We start from the raw sequence: 21,672 nt of genomic DNA, 5'->3' as shown, positions 1-21,672 counted from the left end.
TTTCCCTGCAACCGCAGGAAGTGCTACACCTCACCCCCATCCCAGGCCCCGAGAAGACTTTCCACATCAAGCAGATGTTCACCTGCACGTCTGCTAATGTGGTATACTGCATCCGCTGTTCCCGTTGTGGCCTCCTCTACATCGGGGAAACCAAGCGGAGGCTTGGGGACCGCTTTGCAGAACACCTACGCTCGGTTCACACTAAACAACTGGACCTCCCAGTCGCGAACCATTTCAACTCCCCCCTCCCATTCCTCAGACGACACGTCCATCCTGGGCCTCCTGCAGTGCCACAACGATGCCACCCGAAGGTTGCAGGAACAGCAACTCGTATTCCACTTGGGTTTGTCCTCTGAAGAGAGATTTAGAAGTTTAGGCCTGTACTGTCTGGAATTTAGAAGAATAACAGGTGATCTAATTGACGTATATAAGATGCTAAATGAGATTGACAAGGTGGAGGTAGAGAGGATGTTTCCTCATCTACAGAAATGTAGATTGAGAGGTCATAGTTATTAAGCTAAGTGGTAATAAACTTAAAACAGATGAGAAATTACTTCTCACAGGTTCCTGAATCTGTGAAATTCATAACCTCCGTGTGATGAGTGCAAGGACTTCTGTAAATTTGAGGTGATAAACTGATTTGCAATCAGTAGTGGGCTAATAGGTTATGGAGAATGGGCAAGCAAATGAGGCTGAGGTAAGATCAACCATGATCATATTAAAAGGCAGTGCAGGCTTGGGCCTGGATTGCCACCGCCTCCTAGTTGTGTTCTGAGGTTACCCAATAGCAGCACCATGGCTTAGTGGTTAGCGCTGCTGCTTCACAGTGCCAGGGACCTGGGTTCAATTCCAGCCTCGGGCAATTGTCTGTTTGGAGTTTGCGCATTCTTCCTGTGTCTGTGTCGGTTTCCTCCAGATGCTCCTGTTTGATCCCATAATCTAAAGACGTGCAGGCTAGGTGGATTAGCCTTGGGAAATGCAAGGATGCAGGGATAAGGTATGGGGGTGAGTCTGGTTGGGATGCTCTTCAGAGAGGGGTGGTGTGGCCTCACTGGGCTGAATGGCCTGCTTCCACACACTAGGGATTCTACAATTCTATGAACGTTTACTGAGTACATATGAGCAAGCACAGCGCCTTTGTTCATTGAGAGGGTGCAATCAGTCCTGAATTGAATGTGTAGTCCTGTGGCAAGATATTTGTGCACCATTCTTGTGTGGCAAATAACTGTAGCCCATTCACAGCCTTGCAAGCGTTTGACAGTTAAACCCATATCAATGCAAAAGACAAGGCAGAAGAATTCACAAGTATTTTGAGCCAGAAGTGCCAAGAGGATGATCTGTCTTGATCTCTTCTCGAAGTCACCGTCTCTGTCCCCTTGTTCCATTAACTTCAGCTTTGATAAAAAGTTGATGGGAGCTGCTTTATCAATGATCTTCCTTAAATCATTATGTCCAAAGTGGGGAAGTTCACTGATTGCTAATGTTGAGCATCGTTTGCAATGATTTGAACACTGAAGCAGTCTGTGCCTCTGTGCAGCAGCATTCAGGCTTGGGCTTAAGTGACATTTGTGGCACAAGAGTGTCAGGCAATTACAGTCTCCCCTTGACAATCAGTGACAGTACCATCATTGATTTCACTCGTCAGCATTCTGGGAGTTACCATTGACCGAAAACATAACTAATTAGCCACGTGAATAGTATGACTACGTGAGCTCTGGGGATTTCCTTGAGTCGGATGGGGAGAGCCGTGGAGTGGTGTTGGGCCATTGTGCTCGGGGTGGGGAGGAGAGAGGCATGTTGATGTGTATGTGCCACAGGGTGTTACCATTGTACGGGGGTTGGATGGTGGTGGTATTAGAGTTGGGCCTCCTAAGTAATTGCAATATATTTGTAATACAGAAAAACACAAGTTAAACTTGGCAGTCCATGCTCAAATATAAACTTACACAGTGTTCATCATATCATATTTGGAGCTGTTTGATCTCATTGGAGAGCCGCACTGGAAGTGTCGCCCTACTATTCCTGGAGACATCACAGAAGTAAAGATTGAGTACCCACAATTCCCAGTTTACCTGCCCCTTAGGCTCAGGTTGACTGAAAACACCGATCAAGTTTCTGTACTTAACAATGTTTACTATTACAAGTAAATAGACTTAATCTACAAGTAAGCTAGTATGCACCATTGGCCTGTGACTCTGCTTATTGAAATTCGAAAGCTCCTTTTAAGCTTCCTCTTGCACCCGTGCAGAGACAGGAAAAAAGAACACTGGTGTTATGAGTGGAAATGCAGAGTAGGAAGACAATTCAGGGACAAAAATAGAAGTTGCTGGAAAAGTTTGGCAGCATCTGTGAAGGAAAAAATCAGTTGATGTTTTGGGTCGGCTGACTGAGCTCTGAGGAAGGGTCACTGGACCAGAAGCGTTAACTCTGATTTTTTTCTTCACAAATGCTGCCACACCGGAGCTTTTCCAGCAACTTCTGTTTTTGTTCCTGATTTACAGCATCTGCAGTTCTTTCAGTTTTATTAATTATCAAGACAATTCATGGGTTTCTATTCACAAGCTTGTTGAGATGATTATTTTGCTGATCAATGTGCTGCTTCTCCAGATGCTTTCACTGGTTTGCAGGAGGTGCAGGGTGTCTGGTTCACAGCAACATTAAGTTCCCGACTCGCCTAAGTCAGTCCCAGACAGGAGCAACAGTTGAAGCAGAAATAAACTGGTTTTCTTTAGACTTAAAATGCATTTTGCTGCAGAGACAGTTCCTGGGTTGGTGAAGATCTGATACACTTTCTCTATCCTGTTCACTGCCCCAAGCTTTAAGTTAATTGAAAGCTAATTTCACAACTGCTGGCAACAAAAGAACATTGTAATTGGTCTGTGAACTAGTGAGCAGTTATCAATTAGTTCGTTGCTAGTCAAAGCTCCATTTGTAAATACTCCTTAGCACCATATGCCTTTTCCTACTACAGCTTTGAGCAATGGCCATGTAAGCGGTGCTTAGTGAGCTTCAGGTTACTTGCTTTCAAAAAAAATGTGCAATAATCCTTCAGCAATCTTCAGTTTTAAAACTTCTCATTTCAGTCCATGTTAAAAATGCAGAAAAAATTATGAGGACACGCAGTCTTTGCACAGTCCACATTATTTTCTAACTAAAATCTGTTTGTTGATTACCATGAATGTTGTGCTGACTCTTAGTATGCAAATTCCAAATGTGTATTTTTATCCTATGCTCTGTGCCAAACCATGAAATTTGCTCCAACGTGAAGTGAATGATGAATTCAGAAGTGCTAAGCTCCTGTTAGTCAGTTTGTGCTACTATATTCAGAACAATAATTGAACGTTAGAACATGGGATGCTTTTACTTCATGGAGTGATTCATGCATGATTTAAAAGGATTTTTAAAGGAACATCTGGTAAACATTTCGGGCATAGGAAGATGCAAAGTTTAGCGGGAGAGTGGAGCAGCAGGTTTAGATTGCAATGTCTGTGATTACCCACACATTAGTTCCATTCGCAATCCAATTCTTAATAGCCCATGTATTCTGGAAATTGAAATGTACAAATTAAGTCCGATGTTTCCTTTTACCAGGTGGAGAGACCCTTGATGAATGTGGATTGAGATTTCTTTTAGCCATGCGGCTCCATACATTCCTGTTGACATCATTACCTCCAGTCTATCGAGCACAACTTCTTCGTCAAGGTAAATCTGTGAAAATATGAAAAAATTCCTGTAAACAAAATAGAACTGTAGCCTCAAAAGCTATCATTACTTTATACAGTACGTAAGGCAAGTGTTAAAATATGCTATGTATTTATTGCTTTTAACCTCCAATCTGGTACGTTTTGTTCGTTCTGCATTTGACAACCCTATTCGTTCGTAATGTAGAAGCTTTTCTGAAACGCATATCTTTATTTCAGTATGGCTAAATATACTTTTTGATATTTCTAAAGTTCCTTTTTGACCAATTTATTTACAGAACATGAACACAGCTTGCAAATTCAGCATCTAATGCTCGTTCTTAGTTGCATTTCAGAAGGTGATGATCATTGCCTTGACTTGTTTCAATCAGTGTCGTAACAATGCACCAGCGTGCTGTCAAATAGAGTTCTAGAACTTTGACCCAACATCAGTGAAAGAAATTATATGTGCTCATGACTTGGAAAGAAGCTTGGAGGTTGTTCAAATGTGCCTGTCTGCACATATGTTTTAGATGGTGTAGATCACAGGAATGATAAAGTACTACCAAAATACATCTTCACAAATGGTTGCAAAATACAATTCATACAATGTGCACCACCAGCTATCTCAATAGTCCAGTGGTGAGGGAGTGAATTTTAAGGTGGTGAATGAGTTATCAGTGACTTAAATTGCATTGTCCTGGATGGTGTCAAGCTTCTTGAATGTTACTGGAGTGCTAGTTATCCAAATAAGTGGAGTGTTTCCATTAAACTATGAACTTGAATTATGTCTTGAAGTTGGCAGGCAGGCTTTGGGGACCCAATATGTGAATCATGCATCCAGAACACCTAGTTAGTAGCACTGTAAATGACACCTTCCATTCCTTTTCTGATGACCTGACAGGACCATATTAAGGTGATACCTGGAGAGACTTGTTCTGCTTCTGTGAACAGAACAGGCTATTTCCCATATTGTTGGGAGGAGCCATTGTTCTAGCTGTACTGCAGCAACTTGGTTGGAGGGGTATTGGTGCCAAAGTACAGATCTTCAGCACTGTAGCCAGTATCACTTCAGGTCCTGTAACTGTTGCCGTAACTAATTGCTTTAGCCATTTCGTGCGATCACATCAATGAATAAAATTGGCTGAAAACCTGTGATGCTGGAGATTCCTGGAGAAAGGCATGATGGGTAAGGCCATATGATAGGAATTTCTGGCTGCAAATGCTAGAAGACATATTTCAGCCTTGCCTCTTGTGTTCTCATGCTAGGCTCTGCCACCACTGAGACTGGGGATATTTGTGATGGTTGTTTAATTTCAATCATAATAAGACCATTGGAACAGGTGTAGGCAGTTTTGGTTCAGCCTGCTTTACCATTCGGTAGGAACATTGCTGATCTGATGTTCCTCGCATACAGTTTCCTGCGATATTCCCCAGTTAGTCAAGAATCTATCTATTTCAACCTTGGGTATACACAGGACTCTGTCCCCACAGCTCTCTGCGGCAAGGAGCTCCTTCAGCCTCTGAGAGAAGAAATTCCTCCTCATCTCAGTCTTCAGTTGTGACCTTATTCTGACTTCTGCTCTTAGTCTCCCATGAGAAAAACATCTTTTCAACATGTACACTGTCAAGCCCCTTCAGACTCCTATGTATCTTTCAGTGAGATCACTTATTTTTCTAAACTGCAGTGAGTAGAGTCCAAAACCTGTTTAGCCTTTGCTCATAAGATAATCTCTTCATAATAGGGATAATCCTGGTGAACCTTCTCTGAATTACCTCCAATTAAGCAGTATCTTTCCTTAAGGAGACCAAAGTGCTCTCAATACTCCTGATGTGGTCTTACAAATATTTCCTGCAGTTGCAGTAAGACTTTCCTATTCTCAAACTCCAACCCCATTGAAATAAGGGCCAAAATTCCATTAATGCTCCTGAGTGCCTGCTGTACCTGTGATTAAGTTTTGTTGCACAAGTACCCCCAATGCCTTTTATTGCAGCTTTCTGTAATGTTTCTCCTTTTAAATAATCTTCTTTTTGTCTTCCTTTATGAGCAACTTCTCATTTTCCACATTATACTCCATATGCCAACTTTTTGCCCACTTAGATACCCTATCAATATTTCAATAAACTGTTTGCATTCCTCTCTCAACCTGCATTTTTACCTGTTTTAACCTCTTCAAATTTAGCAATAGTATGTTCACTTCCTCCCTCTAAGTTATGAATACATATTGTAAATAGTTGCAAGTCTGGAATCAGTGGTTACAAGTTGCCAACCTGAAAAAAACAGGTTATCCCCACTTCCTACTTTTTGTCCATCAGCAAATTCTCCATCCACACCAGTATATTGCCTCCAGCATCATGAGATAATGCCTTTTGATTTAACCTTCCGTGAGGTACCTTGTTAAGTGCCTTGTGGAAGTTCAGGTACAGTATATCTACGAGTTCCCCTGTGTCCACTCTGGTTGAGGCTTCCTTTTAAAATTCTATTGTATTAGTCAGATACAATTTCCTTTTCTTGAAGTCATGTTGACTCTGCTTGATTTCATTATGGGTTTCTGAATGTGCTGTTACTTCGTTACTAATGTGTTCCAATAGTTTACCTGCAATAGATGTGAGGCTCATTGGCCTACAGTTACCTGCTTTTGCCTCCCTCCCTTTTTTTGAATACAGGCGTCTTTCAATCCTCTGGTACTTCTCTAGAATACAAGGATTTTTGGAAAGTTACAACCACTATCTGCTATCTCTGTAGCTGCTGCCTTTAGGATGCCAGGCTGCAAAACATCAGGCCAGGGGACCAACCTGCCTTGAGCCCAGTTAGTTTGCTTAATAAGTACTTTTTAATGATGGCGATGGTACTTAATTCCTTCCCATATTCTTTTGTGTTAACAGGGTGTTTGAAATATCTTCCACCCTAAAGACTGATGCAAAGTGTCTGTTTAACTTCTCTGCCACGTCCTTGTTCCCCATAACTATCACCCAGCTTTGTTTTCTAAGGGGCCTGCATTTTAAAAAGAAGCGCTTATTGTCAAGTTGATATATTTCTTGATAGAAAATAAACAAAGGACTTAACTATCTCTATCTTTTAAGTCCACCTTTCAGGTTCTGAATTTATCCCAATCTTCAGCACTGTCATCAACTTCTCCCTCTTCGTATGCTTTTTCTTTCAACTTTATACTCTCCTTAACTTCGTTAGTTGTGGTTGGTTTATCCCCCTATTCGAATCTTTCCTCCTTACTGGGATATAACTTTGCTGAGAGTCATGAATTACTTAATAGTCAAACGATTGTTGACATTTGTCTTTCTTACTAATCTATCTGCCCAGTCCAATTCGGTAAACTCTACCATAATTTCATCATCATTTTCTTTATTTAAGTTAAACATGTTTGTTTCTGACCCAAGTTTCTCTCTCACAACTGAATATTCAATGCTACCATGTTATGATCGCTACTTTTGGGGGAATCTTTTACTCTGACGTCATTTATTAAACCAGTCTGACCAGATCAAGGAAAGCCTGTACCCTGGTTGGCTCCATGAAATGTTGCCCCAGGAAATGATCCCTAATACACTTGGCAAATTTTTTATCATAGTTAATCTTTCCAACTTGATTTAATCAATATGAAGATTAAGGTTACTCATTGTAATTATCATATTGTCTTTCTTCTTCACATCTGAATGTGACAGGGCTGAAAAATGTTGATCTGTTTAGTTGGATTATTCGACTCTATCCATAGCACCTGCTTCTATATGTATCTCTATTGTAGTTTCATCTATTTGGCACTTCACGATGGTTCTCCTGGCTTGCTCTCCTACCCTCCTCATTTTACCAGAGTTGGCTAGTTGGCTTGGTGATGATGATAGAGACAAGAATGTACCAGGTTATATATTGTGGTGTGATGCTGTTCAACTGCTGGCCACAGTGCCTCTTGGAAGTTTAGTTTAGAGCTGTTGCAGCTGATCTTTATCCTATTTTGTATGATGGTGCTGTCACCCAACACTTTCAGTGAGTGTTCTTTACGAAAAGGTGACTTTTCTTCTGCCAGAGCAATAAAGGGCCAAGAATGTAATGACGAATGCATTTGTATTGGTAGTTTGGGAAAATCCAAAAACTGTTAGTCCTGTCTGCTTATTCTGTTGCCACTTGCCCAGTCTGGCAACCAATCTTCATCTGTTGGTGGTATTACCAAGGTACTGTTGGGTAATGGGATTGAATTCCCCCATCATGCCTTCAGGACTACTTTCAAGTATTCTTCAACATTGTGATGTAATGATCAGGTGTAAGAGAACATTTGGTAGGTTATCATTCTCAGTTTCACCTTAAACCATCAGATCTCATGGCATCTGGCATTGGTGTTTAGGATTCCTGGAGTCAAGCCCTCCAGATTGTAAACTATTGTTAGGCCACTTCTTGCCACTTACTGTACTTTGTGGAGTTAGAGATATTTAAAGACGGTGAGTTTAAAACGGTGGCTTATTCTAAGTACAACTCTATCACAACTTGCTTGACTAGTCAATGTAACAATGACTTCAACTTTGTCATTAGTTGCCAGATATTATTGAGGAGGACTTGCGAATTTGATAAGTTTGAGCATGCATTTATAACATCTGAATCCACAATGCAAGTCAAAGTCAAGTGCTCTGCCTTGTTTGACTGTTAGTGTACTACTTTGAACATGTTGATGTAACTGAGTGGTTTGCAAGGTCATTTCAGAAAAAAGAATCAACCATGTTGTATGAAGTCACATGGTAGCCTCATGAGATCAGAAAGACAGAATGAGCTAATTAGTTGATCTTTTTGACAATTACTGATGTTAGTCTTTTGTGCATGTTGCTTTTTTACTGTTTATAAACATATTCAAATTCATAAACAGCCCTGGTGAGGTTTCAAGTCTCTGCACTGCACTATATATTCAAGACTAAGGGTGACTATCTTGGGAGCATAATCGCTGCAATATCCATTAAGATGCAGAACCTGATTTGCAGAAATATGTTTGTTTATTACAGGTTTATCTACTTGTCATTTTGCCTGGGCCTTTCATTCAGAGGCAGAGGAAGAGCTGCTAAACATGATCCCTGCAATACAAAGAGGAGATCCTCACTGGTCAGAACTTAGAGCTATGGGGGTAGGCTGGTGGGTGCGCAGCACAAACATTCTACGCAGGTGTATAGAAAAGGTATTGTGAATTATTTTCTGAATATTTTTATTAAAAATAGAAGAAAGCGTTGTTACTTTTGCAGTATCTTATGCCGGTTCAGCTCTCTGCTGTTTTACTTATGCTTGTGTCTGGACATCTAATATTAGGACATGGATGCTGAACAAATTTCAACATGGAAGTATAAGTTGCTGTTAACAGCTTCTATTACTAGAAGCATCCATATTTCTCAATCACATTGCGGTTATCAACTGGCTAACTTAACCTAACTTGTTACACCATTTTCTTCATGATTAAGTTTTGGAGCTTTCCTCCTATCGCAGAGATTTGTACCCATTTTTCTTTCCACTTCTTAGCACCAAATACACTTTGGAGATGCCAGCTATGGCTCAGTAGGTACCAATTTCAGCTCTTGAGCTGCAAAGATTGGACCCCAATTTGGCTTGGATTAGTGTCAGGAAGCAGAGAGGTGGTAGAATACTGTTTGTGTGACTGGAGGCTGGAGTCCAGTGGTGTCCTACAGGTATCAGTGGTAGGTCGCTATTGTTTGTCATATTCATAAATGATGAGAATCTGAAGCAGATGATAAGTAGGTTTGCAGATAACACCAATTGGCTGGGTGCTTGATTGTGAGGCTGAAGGTGTTAGATTCCAGGAGGATACAAACGAATTGGTCAGATGGGTAGATCAGTGGCAGCTGGAATCGAACCCTGATAAATGTTACTTCTTCCAAGCTTACAAGGTAATACTCAATGAATGACAGGACACAAGGAAGTTTGGAGGAACAGAGGGATTTTAGGGTGCTTGCCCACAGATCTCTGAAGGTGGCTGGACAGGTTAATGTAGTTAAGGCATACGAGATATGTGCCTTTATCAGTCATGGCATAGGAGCAGGGAGGGTATGTTGGAGCTGTACAGAACTTTGGCTAGGCCATAGCTGGAATACCATGTGTAGTTCTGGTCCCCACGCTATAGGAAGAATGGGATTGCACTAGAGGGTGTGGTGAGGAGATTCACCATGCGGTTGCCTGGAATGGAGCGTTTCAGCTATGGGGGAGAGACTGAATAAGCTCAGATTGTTTTCTTTAAAGCAGAGAATGTTGAAGGGGAACCTGATTGAGGTATATAGACAGGGTGGATAGAGAGCAGTTGTTCACTTTTGTTGAGGGGTCAAGAAAAAGGGGACTTAAGTATGAAGTGATTCATTATGGAAGGCCAAATTTGAGTGCAGAATACAGGGTTAATGGCAGGATTCTTGGCAGTGTGGAGGAACAGAGTGATCTTGGGGCCCACATCCATAGGTCCCTCAAAGTTGCTACCCAAGTTAGGGTTGTTAAGAAGGCATATGGTGCATTGGCTTTCATTGGCAGGGGAATTGAATTTAAGAGCCTTGAGGTTATGCTGCAGCTCTATAAAACCCTGGTTAGACCACACTTGGAATATTGTGTTCAGTTCTGGTCGCCTCAATATCGGAAGGATGTGGAAGCTTTAGAGAGGGTGCAGAGGAGATTTACCAGGATGCTGTCTGAACTGGAGGGCAGGTCTTACGAGGAAAGGTTGAGGGAGCGAGGGCCTTTTTCACTAGAGCGAAGAAGGATGAGAAGTGACTTGATAGAGGTGTAGAAGATGATAAGAGGCATAGATAAAGTGGATAGCCAGAGAGTTTTTCCCAGGGCAGAAATGACTATTACTAGGTGGCATAATGTTAAGGTGATTGGAGGAAAGAATAGGGGAGATGTCAGAGGTAGATTCTTTGCACAGAGAGTGACGGATGTGTAGAATGCGCTGCCAGCGGTAGTAGTGGAGTCAGATACGTTAGAGCCATTTAAGTGACTCTTGGATAGGCACATGAATGATAGTAAAATGTAGGGTATGCAGGGTAGTTTGATCTTAGAGTAGGATAATAGATCGGCACAGCATCATAGGCCGAAGGGCCTGTACTGTGCTGTACTGTTCTTTGTTCTATGTTGTTCTATAACTTTAGGGTGAAAGGTAGGAGGTTTACAGGGGATTTGAGGACCTTGTTTTTCAGAGGTTGATAGGGGTCTAGAATGCATAACTTGAGAGAATAGTTGAAGTGGGTAACCTTGACTCCTTCGAAGAGCTTGGATAAGCACTTGGAGTGCTATAATATTCAAGGCAGTGGGGCAAAGTGGAATAAGTAGCTTCTGCAATTGTTAATGGACAGATTAACCTGTTTAGGTGGGCTGTGAATGATGCTTGCCTTAACTTGTGTGTTCTGTACTGTTATAAATTTATGTATTGTAAGCTGTTAAGTAAAGACAGCTACTTTGACAAATGTGATTTGAGAGATTGCTGGTGTAACTGGGAAAATTTTAAATTATCTAACAAACTAAAAAGGCTGTTTCCTTTTATATACCTCTTCTAATACCAATGAGCCAAGATTAGCACTATCCATTTATACCGTTGCATGCAAGTTCCAAGTTATATCGCCAAGTTAGTGCAAGTTTGTTCATGTGCCCTGTACTTTGTTCTTTTCTTCACGGGATGTGTGGGGAAGAGAAAAGGATCCTTCCCTTTATCTTTTTACACGTACTCTGTGCTTGAGACATAGCCAAAACTCTTTACCGTTGGTGTTTTACACTCTCCGTGTAAGCTGTTGTCATGATTATGTAATATATACATTATTGTTGGATCATAAGAGCACCAGGATGGCAGACAGTGAACTAGATGAGCCATTGTCCTTTTCCACAGGAGTTCCTATGTTTTTGTTTTAACAACAGCTGGCCTCTTAATCTGTAAATAAGATTTAGTTGCAACATTTGAAAGATATTTGGACAAATACATGAAAAGGAAAGATTTAGAGGGATATGGGCCAAGCGCGGGTGAATGAGGCTAGTTTAGTTTTGGAAACCTGTTCGGCATGGAAGAGTTGGACGGAAGGTTCTGTTTCCATGTTATATATATGACTACGACTCTAAGTGTAAGTAATAGTGAATTATTTTGGTGGTACATTCTTGATGGGTCACACGGCCTTTTCTGTGCTGTATGATTCTGTGGTTTTTGGGTTCAAGCCCATTCCTAGACTTGAGTACAAAAGTTAAGGTTCATGTTCCTATGATCATGAATCATGAAGTAGTGCTGTACTGATAGAGTTGCTGTCTTTTGACTGTGGTATTACACCAAGGCCCAAGCTGTCCTCTCGGGGAGAAATCTTCATACAAGAGCTACGGAGTCATCCTGGCCAAGAATTCTAGGTCAGCAGGACAAACTAGTTATCTGGTTACTATCACGTTGCTGTTTGTGGGTAAAAGCACCATTTGGCTGCCATGTTTCCTACATTATAGCTGAGAGTAGATTTGAAAAAAGTACTTCATTGACTATGAAGCATTTTAGGATGTCTGGTGGTTGTGAAATGTTAATCTTTTTCATCTTTCAATTATGAAGCAAGGATGCTCTCTCTCAGTACCTCTGTTTTTTTTTCTTGAAAGAGGGCTAAGTCACCCTTTAGTTGAAAATGACAAGAAATGCAAATTATTTTTCATCATTAGTAATTTAGACATACATAGGGTGTATCTTTTTATGTTCTATGCCGAATTAAAAGTGATCCTATTAAGAAAATGTATTTAATTGACTAAATGGTTACCTGGCTGAATTCTATTGAAAAGCTGGGTTCAGATGGCAAGTTGCTTTCCCTAAACTGTCAGTGTCCTGAAGTACAAGCAAGGAAAACATTGAGAATGCCAGACATTTATTTGTGTTATCCAGGCGTTCAAATTGTGATTATTCATCCTGCTGTAAGACATTTTTGACTGATGAAATAGCCAATGATAAACGAGACTTTGTATGAAGATTTTTGTGGAAAAATCCAAACTGACCTTGTTGAGCATTTTCGACTTGTGCAAGATTGGATAGTAAATTCCAAGCAAAAAGGAACAACAGTTTAAAAATTTTGATCAAAAAGTCAATTGTAAGGATTCACAAGTGCTGACTTCTGTGGCTTATAATAAAAGAATTAGTTGTTTCATTTCTATGTTTATATGTAAACTTAGAAATGTATTGCAAGTAAAAACTTTTTTGCCTAAAACACAGGTTGCTAAAGCTGCATTCCAGAGAAATAATGATCCTTTAGAAGCAGCTATATTTTATCTCGCGATGAAGAAAAAGGCTGTATTATGGGGCCTGTTCAGGTAAGACATTCCAATGTTTTGTTTATGGCATTCTGTGCATTTTCCCCACTGATCGCACAAGCCATAAATTTTGTCTTTGTGATTATGCTTGCAGGTTTCCACAAGAATGCAATAATGCTTTTCTTGGATGAAAATGCATGTGATTTTGTTTGTTTTCCTTTTCAGATCGTTTTGTAGCAGAAGAATGTAAGAGTTGTACTGAGTTACATATTGAGAAAATCCGATTTTCTTGCTCAAAAACACAGGCTTATCATTTAACTGTAGATCGAAAAGATTGGTGAATCATCCCATAACCACTAATATTTAGGAATACTGTTTGCTTTGCCATAATAATCATTGGCAAGAGGGAAGAAAGCATTGAAGCATTATTCAAGTTGGAACATTATCTTTAGCTATAAGAAGAATGTAATAAATGAACCATATTTGCTTTTGCAAACTTCCTGAACCTTATTTAAAGTGGTATGATTGGAGGCTGTTACAAGCAGATGAAATGAGATTGGGGAAACGATTTTTAAAAAAGGCATTAAAATATCTTAGTCATTCATTAAACCATCAAAATGTTACTTTGCCAATTCTCTTGAATCATTATTTTTCCTGACAAAATGAAATATCCAAGATCATACTTAATGAATATGCTGGCTTATGAATATAATCTACTTTTCTTAACATACTTTGATCTATATTGTGTTTGTGTTTTGAATGCACAATGAATAAGGAGCAAGAACAAAATTTAAATTAACTTTGTTTTTGATGTGCAGATCTCTCCAGGATAAAAAAATGATGGAGTTTTTTGGAAAAAATTTCAGTGATGATAGGTGGAGGAAGGCTGCGTTGAAGAATGCCTTCGCATTGTTAGGTAAACAACGATTTGAGCAGTCAGCAGCTTTCTTCCTTTTGGGTGGTTCCCTTAAGGATGCTGTTGAGGTAAAGTAAACTTATATATAATTGCTCACTGAACAAATTCGCATGCTTACGTTCTCAAATAATTAGAGGTTCAGAAATTGTTCACTTGTGTTGCTAAAGTAGGAGATATGCAAACAAAGGTTTTTGTGTTGTCCTCACTGGGGCAGAATTCCAAGAAAACCAAATCTCAAAGGGAACATCAAGAATTTATGCTGCATGAGAAGTATATGCAACTCTGAGACATTACTATAGAGAATGCATTAGTGAACAGGTTTTTATTTAACTTCAAGCGAGGCGAGTCTACTCTGGTCAAGACCTTACCATGAGGCATGGCATCCATCTAGCTTTGAAATACGTGCAATAATTGGACACATTCTTTCCATTTGCAAAGGGCAGTTTCCTGTGTGTGAATGTGTAACTTGTTTCTTCTCTAAGAGAGCCATACTGTGCGCTCCAACTGATTAGGTATAAATTAGTTATTCTTAACATCAGTTGTTAAACAATCTTGTTTTTGAGTTGTAAGATCTCATCTCACATTAGATATTATGTTCTGAGTTTTGTACGAATGTTTAGTCAGATAAGTCAGTGCTTTAATGATCACAAACTGCTGAAGAGAAGGACTGCTTGATTTGATTCGTTACTTAGTGGGACAGGTTACCTGCATGACAAGCATCACATTGACACACACTCATGCACCATTACTTCCCTGTGAATTGGGAATAATATCTATTTGGCTTGCCAACAGCATGCTTATAATGTAGAATACCACTCGAGCCGCAGCTGCAAAATGTTCTTTCCTCACTTCAATTTGTTCCCTTGTACTTCAGCTGATAACCTGTTGAGGTACTTGGTTGCTGGTAGCTTGTAAAGTGACAGCTTTGCTAATTCAACCAAAAAGAACATTTTATTCAAGCCTGAACCAGTTCTAATTATTCATGATATCATCAAAGTAAAAAGCTTGGATGATGGCTGACTTTTATGCTTTCAACTGGTAAACAGCGTATGTAGAACTTGATCCTGTTGTAGTAGACATTGATAGTTAGAAAAATGCAAATCATCTTGAGAACTTAGAAAGCACTGTCAAAAACTTTTCAGAAATTCTAAAGGACCAAACACCGAATGGATTTCTTCAATTTTAGTTGCCACATCATAATCCCTTATGGAAGCCAATTTGAACAGCAAAATTCTGCATGCACGAAATGTATAACCAGGCCTACTTTTCAAAATTTTAGGTTCTTTACTTCAAAGTATGGAGAATTGTCGTTCCCCATATAAGGGTACTTTAGTCTAATTCCATTATATTGATATTTCAAACTCCTTTTATTTGATGTAACTTGCCTCCAGATTAATTCCGAGATAACACAGTGTGAAGCCGGAGAAACACAGCAGGCCAGGCAGCATCAGAGGAGCAGGAAAGCTGACGTTTCTGAGAAAGGGTCCCGACCCGAAACGTCAGCTTTCCTGCTCCTCTCTGGCTGCCAGGCCTGCTGTGTTCTTCCAGCTCCACACTGTGTTATCTCAGACTCCAGCATCGGCAGTTCTTACTATCTCTACAGATTAATTCAGTTGTTTTAGTCATACGTTTTGACAGTCTGGTGCACAAACATCTGCGAACGAGTAAATCGCTGCTTTTCTTCTTGGTTCGTATAAATGAAATTCACCTTCCGGTTTCTGTCTCAAATCTTGAACGTTTTCCATACCACATTTCTGGGTTGGAAATGCACAGTTCTTAGAAAATTATTGATTATAATTCTATTTAGGTCCATGTATATAACCCAATTTAAAGATTCATACCCCATTTATAAGGTACTGAATGTGTGCTTGTTAAACATCTTGATGATATTGAAAACTATCCTTATTATGCAGATTATTTAAGCTCTCATTCTGTTACCATGTCAGTGTAATTTGAAAATTTTACACAATATTATTTCTACAGTATCCATTACAGAAACAATATTTTCCGCTCAAACACTAATTAGAAGTTTTCAAGTGAGTACACACTGTATTGCACGGCAAATAATCTGTGCAAAGTCAAACCTTGTTGTAGGATCTAGCTTCCATATTGTATACTGCTTTTAAAAGAAAAGGCAATGTGGTATTTGTGGGTAGAAGAATATTGCCCACTACTATTCTTCATTGGCTGAGTCTAAGGGCCTATTTGGATTAAAGTGATAGAGGAACAACCACAAGTGAATCTTAATGTGAAGATGCTCTTTTTTTAATGTAATGTAATTTATTTCACAGTCCCAATTGTGTGCAAGTTACATTATTTTGTAAGACTTTATTACTCAGATATTAAGGAGAGCAGTGGATGTAAGACTGCACTTAGATCCCAAGATGTTCTGCCTTTTTATCCATCCAAACCATTATGACATCAGATTGGATGGACCCTAATGCACTCTTCAATATGAACCATTAAGTTATACAAACGACATCTGATTTGGATTTGACAAAAGTAAATGCTTACAACTCGATAATGTACCCTCTTTATTTATATAGGTTTGTCTCGAAAGACTTCATGATGTTCAGTTAGCTCTTGTAATAGCACGCTTGTATGAATCAGAATTTGAAGTGTCATCCACTTACAAGTCTATACTTGTCAGAAGAATCCTGGGATATGATACAAAGAGCAAAGACTTTAACCTTTCTCTAAGAAATTCTGATCCTGTATTGCGGAGTATGGCATATTGGATATTAGAAGATTACACCAACTCTCTGAACACTCTGTTGGAACAGGGGATGAAAGAAAATGATAATTCCAGTGTGACAGGTAATGCTTTTTGATGAATGAAATTTATGAAAACGTTTAATTTTGTATTGTGACATTTATTTATTATTTTTGTACTACTTGAAAGGAAGTGTGAAGACCAACAAAGCATTTCGTATGTCAGCTAACTTCCCTAAAGGCATGTTATCAGTTGCCTGGGAACAGGATTGGAGACAGTTGAGATTATAGTAGGCTACTGGTGCACTTGCACTGCAACTGTTAGTTAAGGACTGCTGATACTGCAAATTTAATGCTGCTTTGCATTGACGGACTTTTCTATATAAAGATGCTCTGAATTAAAGTGGTTCTTGTGCTGCCGGGGTGAGGAAAAGGATATTGCCTAATATTGCCAATCAGGAAAATAACCATAAGGGCTAATTGATATCTATATGCTAGCACCCTCCTGCAAAAATACATGCTCAATCAAAGGTATAAATCCAAAAGTTGTCAGTCAAGGTGCTGTCTGCATATTCCAATTCAGTTGTCATTCAAATGTATCAAATGGCTTGATGTTTCTGTACTGAAAACCTAGATAACATTACTCAAGTCATTCCTCTGTAGTGCCTTCTTGGTAATGTTCTTTGTCATATGATGGCCAAATAACCTCTCTAGTACTGAAAAGTAAATTCTAACAAATGTGGATTCTCATTCTTCAAATTCCTCTGAATGTTGGAGAATTTCATAAAGTATTCCTTTTATGTTGCTACCTTCTATCTCTATCCCATTTCTTTAACCACACTCTCTCTTTCTTTTTAATTTCTGCAACTCATTCGACTTTGAACTCACCATTCAAACTTACACCACCGAGCTCAACCTCTGCTGTCCATGATTAGTCTGGTTAAGAAGGTATACGGTTGTGTATCGTGTTAACATGTGTCTTTGATCATTTCACTTCTGAGATGTAGGCGTTGTTATGGTGTAGGCAATCATAATGAAATATTTTAATGTCTAACAATGTCTTAACTTTTACTTATTTATCTTCAGAACACAGCAAGTCTACGTCATGCAACCCTGGGGTATTTAATTTCTACAACTATTTGCGAACCCATCCACTTTTGTTGCGACGACACTTTGCTTCTTCAGAGAAGACAATGTCACAGATGGGTTTAACAGTGGAAAGTGGTCTGGCAGATAAGATCAGCTTAGCTGAAAGAAGGTTGTTCTTTTCAACTGCAAATGCACACTTCAAAGCCGGTTGCCCAATGTTAGCTCTTGAAGTTTTGTCTAAGATGCCAGCAGTCACAGTGAAACCAAAGAATTTACAGAATGAAGCAAGCTCTTATTTGACAGTTAATTTTTCGTCTGAAGAATCTGAACATAGAGTTTTGCATTGTGATTGCTCGTCATCAATAGTCAACGGTTTGGGATCAAAAGTTCCATCCGATTGGCTGTCAAACGGACAATCCACTTCATCTCTTAGTTTTGATTGGAGTCAGTCATCTCTAACTTTTGAGGACCAGCCATTGGAATTAAAATGGGATAGTGATAAGGAAGATGAAGAGGAGGAGATTGGCCTGTCAATGAAGGAAATAAATCCACCGTGCTCCACTGCTGCAAAGATTGAAGGAGAAAGTTACTGTAATTTCTCGAGTTCAGCTGATGATTTTTTAAGTCCATCGGAAGATGTCATTGCAGCGCAGTTAAAATTTGGAGCTTGTTTGAAGATACTTACTACAGAGCTGCGTACATTGTCTACTGGATATGAGGTTGATGGTGGAAAACTCCGCTTCCAACTGTACAAATGGCTTGAGAGAGAAATTACAGCCCTACAGAAAACATGTAATTACAATGTTGATCTTGAAGCTATCAAAGATGGTTTTGAAGTTGCTGACAGTGAACAGGCAGAAAATGGCATAGTTGACCAAGAAAAGTCATTACATCAGCAAGAGTATTTGCAGCGTAGGAGACTGTGGCTTCTGCAAAATCAACCACTCCTAAGGATGTTTCTTAGTTACTGTAGTCTCCATGGGTCTCATGGTGGAGGCCTGGCGTCAGTCAGGATGGAGTTGATTCTTCTTTTACAGGAATCGCAGCAGGTAATTGTTGCTGTAAAGTAAGGTTTTTATACTTCAGGACAGTGCCTTGTACTGAAACTGGGTCTTGACTAATGTTCAGTTAGTGAAAATATCTCTGAAGCATTTAATCTAGTTGGAACTTTTTGTATGAAACCAAAACCAGCAATGTACAGAATTATAGGTATATTCTCCACCTCCATGTAGGGAGCATCTGTTTATTTGATTTCTAAGTGGTGCTGTAAATCCTCAAAGTTCGTTACTATTTTCATTGTAATTGGACTTTGCCACATATTCAGCCATTGTCATTGCAATAGTTCAGTATCCAAATTTGAAGAGCATTTGAAATAATGTCAAACAAGCATGATTTAAAATTGAAGTCATCCAGTTCACCCCTGGATGGCACTGTGACTTAGCAGATTAGCCTGCCTGTCTGAAAAACTGGAGATCATGATTCCAGATCTTGGTAATGTATTTCTTCCAAATGGTTTTTGAATTGAAGGAGGGCTGTTTTGATACCATGGTAGATTCCCTACGTCTGAGGCCCAGATTCAAGTCTTATCTGCTCTAGAACAAGTTGATCAGAAATATCTACCAGGCAGTTCACAAGTGCAGTTTCCTGATAGTCAATTTAGTAAGGTGTTATTCAGTTTTGGGTTTTTTTTTCCTGTGTTCTTATTTGGACAGTGTCAACACCAACAAGCATTATTGCGATTTTGTAAAAATCTTAAAATTCTAAAGCCTTGCATTTGTTTGCAGTTTGGGGGCATTTTAACTTGATATGTCTAGTTTGAATGTGGTTTACAAAAACGATATTTTCCCATAGAAATGTCAGAGTTTAATAAGTATTAACTAAAATTCATTTTAATTGAGAAATGTAAAACCTATGTTTTTCAGTTTATTTTTAGCGTTAAAAGGAGATGACCATGGGATGGGCACATGCAGTAGAAAGAACTGGGAATTTAATATGGTTTAAAAAATTATTTAACAAGCCTCAATTCAAGGAAACAAATCAGTTTAGTATTATGCTGCAGTTGAGCATAATGACCCTATGTTGTTTAACAAACGGTTCTCGTTGTGGTGCCAGCTGTTTGACTGTCAATGCGACAGTGGTATAATAAACTTTATTGTAGATTATGCATGGAAAATAAGCTACGAAATTTCTTTCAGTAAGTATAAGCTCAGATCTTCTGGCCTCCAGATAGACAAAGATAAATATATAATGTGGAAACTACTTGGAGGTCTTTGTGCACTGACCACACAGTAATTGTGGAACATTTTAAAATTCTGATGGGTAGTTACCTAGTATCTGAATCACAGAATCCCTACAATGTGGAAGCAGGTCATTCAGTCCATTGAGTCGCACTGACTCTCTAAAGAGCATCCCACCCAGATCTATCCCTATAACCCTGCACTTCCCGTGGCTAACCTAGCCTGCACATCCTGGGACCCGATGGGCAATTTAACACGGCCAATCCACCTAACTTGCACATCTTTGGACTCGGGAGGAAACTGGAGCACCTGGTGGAAACCCCACAGGAGAATGTGCAAACTCCACGCTGACAGTTGCCCGAGGCTGGAATCGAACCCGGGTACCTAGTGCTATGAGGCAGTAGTGCTAACTACTGAGCCACTGTGCTGCCCAAATACTTTAATATGCAGAAGTACTTTAATAGTCAGCTAGGAAAGGTTAGAGATTGAAATGTGCTCTAAGTCTTGACCAACTATGAAACAGACCACCCATTCCTAGCTGCTCTTTCTAAATCCTCCTAACTTCCCAACTCAAGCATTCTACCCTACAACACCTGATACTTAACTCTGTCTCATCCACCACCCTGTGCTCTAATCTTCATTCACCAACACCACCACCCCACCCCCGACTCCCCAGGCCTGGAAGATTTGCTGATAGTGTGCTTTTCGAGAGACCTAACTGAAAAGTTTGGACCAAAAGCACTGAATTTTGGGTTAGGCAAGTATAAAAGAACAGATTTGCAATCTGATTGCAACTCCTTGGAAGATGGAGCCCAATGTGCCCTAAACCAGCTTATGATGAGCTCAATCTCAAATGGATTATTGATGTGGTCATTTTCAGTGCTTTGCTATAATTGCTCCATTTAAAACTAGCTCTGCAGAATTGATGTTTCACTGTAAAAACATATTTTATCTTAATTGTAGCTAGAAATCTTTAACATCACAAGTAAGCTATTTCAGCCTTTTGAATCTGCTCAGCCATTTGGTATGCCCATGGATGATCTAAGGTCTCAAATCAAAAATTTTTATTTGCTGAAAGTTAAGTCCAGAGATGCATGTGCATTATATTGATGGGCTAGTGCAACTGGTATTAGTAGGCACAGATGTGCTCTGCATATATCTCCAAGTCTGTATTTTCACAAAATAAATAAGGATTTTTAGGCCTCTGGCCAATCTTAAATTATCTTTTTTCTCGTGATTCAACCATCTTTCTTTCTGGCCTCTACCATTTAATGATCTATATATGTTGACATTACAATAGTGAAAATAAATTTTAAACTATGCAGAATTTCAAGCTATATCAACTTTTTGTATTTAGGAGCATTTGGTGAAACAGGTCACAAGTCCTTTCATGCAACTTGCATCAGTACCCCTCCTGTTTGCCTGCACCGCAAGTGCCAAAACTGTGGTGGCTAACCCTAGACTCCATCTGAGCAACCTTACCCAGGACATTGTGCATACTATTGTAGAATTTGATTCTCCTCCACATCCAGACATGCGAAATAACAAGGTAGGTGTTATTTCATGAAAGTATCTCAAGCTGCAGTAGAGTTGACAATGCAGTATGATGGTAACAAATAAACTGTATGTAGCAACTAGTTGGATCCAGTGTTTTGACCATCACTGAGTTGCTTTGTCTTTGTCACACTGGAATTTTTTTTTTGCACCTTCTGTATTGCTTTTTGAATATCACTCCAGTTAAAAAGACTTTTTAAAAAGAAATTATAATGATAAATCACAACATATTCACAAAACTCTGAA

At 39.4% G+C, this 21,672-nt stretch overlaps 1 protein-coding gene across 1 annotated transcript in view; it reads left to right on the top strand.

Annotated features, from left to right (window-relative positions):
* The window catches only part of dmxl1 (Dmx-like 1), a 192,691-nt gene that overhangs the window by 97,650 nt on the left and 73,369 nt on the right, over positions 1 to 21,672 (top strand). Inside the window, exons 16-22 of the mRNA XM_048593609.1 lie at positions 3,592 to 3,702; positions 8,679 to 8,848; positions 12,881 to 12,978; positions 13,737 to 13,902; positions 16,381 to 16,651; positions 17,633 to 18,684; positions 21,230 to 21,421. Of these exons, the coding sequence (XP_048449566.1) occupies positions 3,592 to 3,702; positions 8,679 to 8,848; positions 12,881 to 12,978; positions 13,737 to 13,902; positions 16,381 to 16,651; positions 17,633 to 18,684; positions 21,230 to 21,421 (2,060 nt within the window). The remainder of the gene's footprint in view (positions 1 to 3,591; positions 3,703 to 8,678; positions 8,849 to 12,880; positions 12,979 to 13,736; positions 13,903 to 16,380; positions 16,652 to 17,632; positions 18,685 to 21,229; positions 21,422 to 21,672) is intronic.

Source organism: Rhincodon typus, chromosome 3 (assembly GCF_021869965.1).
Source record: "Rhincodon typus isolate 14 chromosome 3, sRhiTyp1.1, whole genome shotgun sequence".
NCBI lineage: Eukaryota > Metazoa > Chordata > Chondrichthyes > Orectolobiformes > Rhincodontidae > Rhincodon > Rhincodon typus.
The sequence above is the reverse complement of the archived record's forward strand: the minus strand, read 5'-3'. Positions and strand labels throughout refer to the sequence as shown.